Below are 8,080 nucleotides of genomic sequence, written 5' to 3' on the forward strand. Positions count from 1 at the left end.
ATACCTCAAAGTATGCTATTTCAACAGGGAAAGCTGAGCTCCCAGCTACAAAATCTGATGTTTCTCACACATCCAGCGCTGTCATGTGATGTGACAGCGACAGAATTGGATGCAAGGAAGAATTACAGACTATCTCAGTTTGGATTACTAGTCTAAGCCATGGACATCTTGTGGATTTTCTGTGCGAGCTGCAAGCAAATCTAACAAGAAAACACAGCGACAATGTGCCTATCCACTGTATTTATAGTAGTATATATAGTAGCGTTTGTATGTTCATATGAATTAGTATCCAATGTGTATCCATGCTACCCCTCTCAAACTTTATCATTTTATTTCTTCGTCTCTAGGTGGACTCATCCATTCAGACAACCAGAGCGATCTTGACTGTGGTCCTCTCCCTGCTCCCGTTCTGCAACAAGCTCAACAGAAAGGTGAGTGAACAGGACTCATTGCTGAATGAATGACACTTGCAGTAGCTTCGCTTGCTACATGGAAATCTACCAAACTAAGAGAGAGAGAACTCAGAAACATTTATGGAGCCCAAGAAAGAGTGATTACATTTAAAATAATTGATTTTTGGCCACTTGTTAGCAAAGAGTTCAGCAGACGTGGAGCAAAAAGTGCATCCGTTTTATAGTCGTGTTCCTGGCCAGTAGGCGAATGCTAGTCCAATATTTAATTTACATTTAGCTACGTTTTTGGTCTCCACCAACCAAAGCTGAAGAGAATATGAGTGTAGTTGGGTAATCATTTTTCGGGGGTTCATCACAAAGAGTGAGCCCTTTAACCTACAATGATTAGTCATGTGATCCATTGTTTAAGGCCCCTTCCTGTGAAAATCTAGGATTTAACCTGATAACACGTCCATATGGTGATTTTTACACACTACAAGAAATACCACAAGCGGAATAAGGGGTAAACACTGAGCATTTCCACGTTGGGACTGCAATGACAGTTTAAGAAGCAGAGTCAGACAGCTAAAGTGCATGTGTCACATATCTAAGGAACCAATCCCATCTGGGGATGGGGCTTAACTAAAGGTGTATTGTTACATCTGCTTCTTATTATTTTTAATATGCACATACAGCAAATAAAACAGCATAAAACTAAATAAGAAAATAAGAAAAATGTTACAGAAGTAAGAAGTTTTCTCATATTTAGTTTCTTTCCATTCATTGTGTCCCCATGCTGTGTTCATTTGCAGTACAAGTCAGAGAGGAGTAGCCTGGGTTCCCCGCAGGACTGGAGAGAGAGGCAGGATGCATCCACACCTGTCAAAGAGGAGGGAGCGCTCAACGGCAAGAGCAGCAACGGCTTCGGTGTCAAATCCTTAGAGCAGCACATGGCCAGTCTCAACCTCCTGGAGAGCAAATAATCCAGGACCCTGTCACCTCCTTTGTCCACTATTCTCTCTTGGAGCAGCACATAGCCAACCTCACAACTCTGGAGAACATGTAATCCAGTAAATACGTCACTCCCCTCATCCTCATGCACCCACCAGAGAGTGGGCTAAGCAGTGTGGTGAAGATGGTCGCCTCGGGTCAGTCAGGGTTTATATTTGCTGTCTGGATGAATACATGTAAGGTTTACAGAGGAAAAAGCAGATCCAAGCTCGCTGTGTCCAGGGCCAGTTTAAACCCAGGGTAGCTTCTTCCCCGAAGCACCAGTTCCACCCCAGTCCACAAGATGGAGACAATCAGCCAACACTGACTTTGCCATTTGCAGCGAGCCTCCTTAAAGGAGAGAGGGGCCCCGACACAAACCTGATTTTGGAGTCACTTTTATCACTTCTCTGGATATTGAGTTGATAAACTGATCAGAAATCAGATAGCACCTCCTCTTAATGCTCAGCCATACATCTGTCTTCACTATGTGCCTCTGTGTAACAAGCCTATTTGCTTTGTGGTGTACTGTAAACGTGTTGCACATGTTAGCCAAATGTGGTGGTGGTGGTGGTGGTGGGGGGGGTTAAATGGCTGAAAACCCACCATGCATGATGCCATCATTACCAAACCCTTGTGTTTGAGTCTCTTACGGTCAGTGTGTCATAGGTTTGTAATATTAACACTTGTTCTCTAATATTAGACATAGTGGTACATTTTGTCCTTCATCACTGGCACTGTAGTCATCTCACATGGATAAATAAGTATTTTAAGAGTCAACCACACCATAAGATTAATGACTTCCTTCCATATGGTTTGCCATGGAATGTTAGCCATGTTAGTAACAAAATGCAAAAATCACAATTTAATGCCAAATATGATTGTCCTCATGAAGACGCTGTGGTCTTCAGCTTGCTACTAGTGTGAAATATAAAGCTCTTACAGCTCCTGTGTACGTCACTGGGGACGTATTTTTATTTGGGCCTGATTTTTCCATCACTACGATGCTTCGGAGATGACAGGATTTTACTTTATACTGTCCTGTTATTAAATCATATTGTGCATATAGATACACTTGGGACATTTTTTTCCTCACAAAAGAAACAAAAAGATAATTCTGAGCTGGCGTCTGTGTCAAACGGAGCCTCGAAGTGTACTTTTTATGAAGACTATCATTGTGAAGCTGCCTTGTTGGCCAATATGTATTAAATGGTATATGGTATGTATAATATGGTACTTGAAGCATAGATAAATATATATATATACTGTATGTATCCTAAGGTATTGAATGACTGGTACTAGGTGAGGGTGTGATGATGACTGAGATGAGTAACACATGTTAAGCTTTAGAGATGCTTTGTACAGTGTCAGAGCAGCTAAGGATGCTGGGTATTGTAGTGATGCTACAGATGTGAAGAAATCATAGCTCTAGTTTTGGACCATCTATTCTTTTGACAATTGAAAGGTTAATAAAAGTGACACATAAAAAAATAAACAATATTTTTCTTAAATCACTGTCAGTTGTGTTTATTGACATTCTAGAAAAATAATTCAAACTGAATATGAGTTGAGGATATTAACATGACTTCCAGTAATTTGTTAAGCTTCCCTCTGTTTCCTCATTTTTCAAATTAGAAAAAAACAAAACAAAACAAGCAATAAATAAAAAAACTAGAACACCGAGTGCATCCTGAGACCTTCCTTCGAGTTTTAAAACAATGACAATATATAAGTATAGAGGCACAGTGCACACAGCTTGCATTATATGCAATACTCCCTTTGAAGTCACCACATGTAAATGTTACTTTCCAGGTTAAGGTCCTCGGTCTTCACCCAACCTGGTGGGAGTGGCCTCCAGTTTTGACTTAAATAAACCAAGAATGTGGAGCTCCGTCATGATGGTTGAGACTGGTCAACAGTACGTTTGGAGACAACTCTCTCGAACTCATCTCTGCTCAGAAGATTCTCTGTTATGCTCTTGCTCTCCTCAAACTTTGGCAGGATGACAGCGATGTATCCTTCAGTGAATGGCTGTTCAGATTTGACAGAGAAAACGCTATTAAAACATTTTAAACATTTATTTTGTTAAGATCAGATGAGACTTAAGTGACCGTGGTTGAGAAACTGAAACTGTCATGCATTCATGAGTAATACTGTCAAAAACAATACATTAAGAGTTTTTACAATAATGCAACTGTATGGCCTGATCAAAGAGGGCGTTTAAAGGAGAACTTCACTCCACAAAATGACTGTTTGTATATCAGTTAATTACCTTGTGTTAAGTTGAATTTGTTAAGAAAACTTTGTGCCCCACATAGAATTAAGAATCAAAAACCAACCAACCAAGTCTTCACTATCCAGTCATATGCTTAGAACTTTCCAAACAGACAGCGCTCTCTCTCTAACAAGGAACTGAACTAAAAGTAAAACTTATCTATGCTCTCTTCAAAGCCAGACTCCATTGAAAAATAGCAGTAATTTACCTCAATGAACACAGTATCTGCTGATCTACCACTGCTTTGATCATTTAGTCGAGTTAGTGTGTGGCTTTGGTGCTTTAAAAGGTTAGTTGGGATTGGAAACAGATGTTCTGATATACCATAAAATTTCAATTAATAGCCCGGGCTATTAGTTGCGTGAATCACTGAAATCAATGGGCATATATTTGGGACAGGCCTTTAACTCCTTTCACACAAAGCTGTTGCTCAGCATAAATTAGAAATACAATCAAATTGAGTCAGTATGAATATTGTATAAAAATTAGGCAGTTAATATATGAATTATGAATCATTCATTTGATCTAGCTCCGTCAGACAGCGCATCAGAGTGAGAGAGTTACAGCACTCGAGGATTATGGCACCAACACAACACAGGACACTCACGGACTGAAGGAATATGAATAACTTACATGGTAATCAAGGAATGTACACATAATTTGATGTAGCCAACAACTCGGTTTTGTACATACGAAGAACTGCTATAAAAAGAAAAGAACTGCTTGGGCAACCAGACCGGCTGTCTAATTGAGACAGGCGTTTATTTGTCAAAACATGTAGCCACACTGGGCTAGTAAAAGGAACTGGGCGTTTAATTGGGACTAGGCGCTTTTTTTTTTTTTTTTTTTAAAGATATTTTTTGGGGCATTTTTAGCCTTTGTTTGATAGGACAGACAAGTGTGAAGGGGGGAGAGAGAGAGGGAGTGACATGCAGCAAAGGGCCACAGGCTGGAGTCGAACCCGGGCCACTGCGGCAACAGCCTTGTACATGGGGCACCTGCTCTACCACTAAACCAACGACACCCCAGGGGGACTAGGCTTTTTATTTGAAGTTTTACGGTAGTTTTGCGATTACATGCAGTCACATATGACCTCATTTCACCACAAATTTTCTCTGTTATTGGATTCTTCATTCACTGTAGAGGTATGTGAGAAAAACAAAGCTTTCTTCACGGATTCAACTTCACACTGGGTAAGCTATTGTTATACAAATGGTCATTAGAGGGCAGAATTCTCAGAAAGACAAACATATACATGGTATCTCCATGTACACATGACAATAACATTACAGTGTGTAAATATATATTTACCTTTTCCAGCAAGAGAGAAGGTGTTTCTAAAATACTTTCATTGACCTCAAGAAGACGGCCCCGGATGCAGCTGAAAAGACAATAGATTTGTGTAACTGATCGTGACGTAAAAGCATGCAGAATGTATGCCTGGAAACACAAACCATTATCTCACCTGTAGATCGTGTATTCAGTGTCATCTGTGCAAGTTATCCTACACAGAGGTGCGAAATCAGTAAGGAACTGACCCCCCTAGGAATGGAGGAAAAAAAAGATTGAGAGGCATTTAAAGCCAAGCTGACATTTTAAAAATGGATGATGTGAAGCTAGGTGAGTAAAAATGTATGCACATAGAATAAAATCATATGTAGTTTTAAAAATTAGTGTGAATTTACCCGCTTGGACTTCCCAGAGACTTTATTATTCAGTCGACTGCAGCAGTTACTGATCTGGTAGTTGATGCTTTTGATTTGCCGCCCATTCTGTAGGATGGGGTGAGTCTCCGCTAACGTGACGATGCATAGTCTGCAGTGAACAAAAACAAATTAAAAAGTGTGCCTTCCAAAGCTTTTAAAGATACCAAGTTAATGATGTCAAGTGTTTGTAAGTCACTTATAGGGTGTGGATTAAATCCAGTTACAAACAGTGTGACACAAAACTTTGAGGTAAATGTAAAATGCACATTTTAAAGGAACACTGCACCTGCAGAACTCACTGTGAGTTACCCTGAATTTGTGAGAACAACTTTGTTTTGCTTGCGTGCCTCAACAGTGAACAAAGAATCCGAGAAACAGGAGGACATTCTTCTTGTTTTGAAGGAAACAGGGACCACCAAGCACATGCTTTTCTCATAAACATTATGATTTAAAACAGTCTCATGCATGGCCGAGCAGTGTGCCTGAGCATGTGCGTGCATTTGAACTCTGCTCAAGTGAAGCTCATATGCACGTGCATGGGAAGCTATTGTAACAAATTAGCAAAAATGCATGTGTTTGGGAAGAAAGTGAGTATAGGACTTGGACTGAACTGTAGGAGATGTGTGTGAGTTTGTAAATAGATGTTCTCATATAGCTTTGCTGATGTTAAACATGGTCAGCGTTTACTTCAATTCACGAAGAATGTTAGTCTTTTTTGGATTCTACGTTCACCGTGGAGCAAGCGAGAAAAACAGTTTTCCTCACAAATGTTACACATGGTGAGTAATATTATACAAATGATCGTTTGTGGAGAGCAGTATTCCTTTCATAGGGAGTATCACACTCACAATATTCAAATGCAGCTCAGGGAGTAAAAGAATTAAATACACTGGGTTACCAGAAAAATAGAAACCCCTGCACACTGTAATATGCAATCAAATGTCCTGTAATATCACCTTTTTGTGAGGCTGTACTTAGTGTTGTTGTATTAGTGGATTGCATTCAACCTTTATGGAAGGTGTCTCTAATAATGTAGTACACCCATAAACAATATTTTATTTATCTCTTTCCATATAATTTAATGCTACTACAAAAGCCTCAAAACCTGTAATACAACAAGACATAAAGTAGTCTCAGGAAAACAGAACATTTTAGTTTTATTTGTCCCAAACAACTGCAGTGTAAATTATATTACCAGTTATAAAAATGACTATCGTTTGATAATTATCACCACCTGGTGTTGTTACCTGTTTGAATGCTGCAGGATGCAGTGGTCCTCACACGGTTTCCCCTTCAAATCTAAATAAAAACAATCACAATACATTTAACATATTTCAATTAAGTGCACTGTGCTGGGTAATTATCAGAATTTAGTGCTCCCTCTCTCTCCCTCTGATGTCTAAACTTCAACTATCGTTAGCTTAGCTGCCGCACAGCTAACACAGCATGAGACATTTCAGTGATGTGTTTATTTACCGGCTCTGAACCACCGTGTGTAATATCGGTCAATGACTGAAGGCGCCGTCGCTTCCGTGTCTTTCTGCTCCACGCAGTCCATCAAAAGTCTTCACAATACAGGCTGTGAAAAAAATTATTTAAATTAACGTTACAGAAATGCCTCTGCTTGTCCACTTCTTTGCCTTGCGTGACGGACTGAAATTGGTGTGACACCGGGCCGTCCGTCCGTCCGTCAAACGAATCCGAAATGTTTACGAGCAACAAGGTTCCGGAGATACTTTTCGTTTCTTTGCGGATTGTAGAGATGAATGTGACACTTTATAAAAGTACAATACATAAAATAAAATCCTCATGTAGTACAAAAAATAACTAATTGGTATTTTTGGCAGCATGGATAAGTTACATAGGGGAAGTAAGAGTTGTAAACGTGGTATTGTTAGTGGTTCCACAGACCTAGCTGCAGCTACTGTCGTTTATACTTCGTTTTAATAACAATATTACCAGATGAATGATTTAGTTTATCTAAATTGAATCTGAATCTCGATTTGGTGACGTATTCCCACCAGCCTTGTGGACATTTGAAGGCTCTACTCATCTGCCAAAATCTCAACTTCTCTCTTCTCTGAACAGGTGAGCACAATTTCTCCCAGGTCATGGTAAACATTTCCAAAGCATTTCTTACCCTGCCTTTTATTTATTTATCAAACCTTTATTTAGCCAGGAAGGTCCCACTGAGATACAAAACACAATACATAAAAGCAACACAAGGGGAAAAAGTAAAAGCTGTGAAGTTTCCTAGTGACAAATACTGTCACTTGACACTGGTTTATCTCAGTCCTGTACCAGGACTCCAGAGATTTAGGGGCCGAGACTATGTGCATTGTGTGTTATTTGTGGCCATTTGATAAATGTCTAATTTCTTAACAGTAACTCACAATATTAACTCAGAAAAAAAGGATCTAAAGGCTGCACCTGCATTATTACTTGTCTGGTCCCTGTCTTGTAGGCTATAGGGGGCCCTATGTTAAAGGGGAACACTACCTAAATTATGAATTTCAGTTGGATATAATATAATATGATATGTTGTTTCCATGGTCAAGGGAAGTTTAATCAATATTTGTTAACATGAGCTACTCTCTCTCTCAAAGCCAGAAATGGGAGAAATAATTCTTCAGCTTGTGATGTCGAAAAGTATAGTCTGGAGCTGCTCCACAGAGCATGAATGGGAGCCTGATTTTGTGGACCCACATGAGGTTTGG

General features: G+C 39.6%; 2 protein-coding genes across 4 annotated transcripts in view; one reads left to right on the forward strand and one right to left on the reverse strand.

The window, feature by feature from the left end:
* The window catches only part of ctnnal1 (catenin (cadherin-associated protein), alpha-like 1), a 67,428-nt gene extending 64,535 nt beyond the window's left edge, over positions 1 to 2,893 (forward strand). For all 3 annotated transcript variants that reach the window (XM_049602637.1, XM_049602635.1, XM_049602636.1), the window contains exons 18-19: positions 348 to 431; positions 1,205 to 2,893. In XM_049602637.1, coding sequence (XP_049458594.1) covers positions 348 to 431; positions 1,205 to 1,375 — 255 coding nt within the window. In that variant the 3' untranslated portion in view covers positions 1,376 to 2,893. The remainder of the gene's footprint in view (positions 1 to 347; positions 432 to 1,204) is intronic.
* Positions 2,894 to 2,966: 73 nt separating this feature from the next.
* Positions 2,967 to 7,033, reverse strand: abitram (actin binding transcription modulator). The gene is made up of 6 exons (XM_049602638.1): positions 6,840 to 7,033; positions 6,611 to 6,662; positions 5,343 to 5,472; positions 5,123 to 5,199; positions 4,969 to 5,038; positions 2,967 to 3,413 (listed from the first exon to the last, which is right to left on the reverse strand). Exons 1-6 carry the CDS (start codon positions 6,919 to 6,921, stop codon positions 3,276 to 3,278), a joined length of 549 nt encoding a protein of 182 aa, XP_049458595.1. The 5' UTR covers positions 6,922 to 7,033; the 3' UTR covers positions 2,967 to 3,275.
* Between the last annotated feature and the right edge of the window lie 1,047 nt (positions 7,034 to 8,080).

Source organism: Epinephelus fuscoguttatus, linkage group LG17 (assembly GCF_011397635.1).
Source record: "Epinephelus fuscoguttatus linkage group LG17, E.fuscoguttatus.final_Chr_v1".
In the NCBI taxonomy this organism is placed as follows: Eukaryota; Metazoa; Chordata; class Actinopteri; order Perciformes; family Serranidae; genus Epinephelus; species Epinephelus fuscoguttatus.

Coding starts and splice junctions, on each gene's coding strand:
- abitram (XM_049602638.1), bottom strand. CDS start 6,921: ATGGACTGCGTGGAGCAGAAAGACACGGAAGCGACGGCGCCTTCAGTC. Junction 5,200..5,342: donor TCTCTGGGAAGTCCAAGCGG/GTAAATTCACAC, acceptor CTCCATTCCTAG/GGGGGTCAGTTCCTTACTGA. Junction 3,414..4,968: donor CTTCTCTCTTGCTGGAAAAG/GTAAATATATAT, acceptor AAATCTGAACAG/CCATTCACTGAAGGATACAT.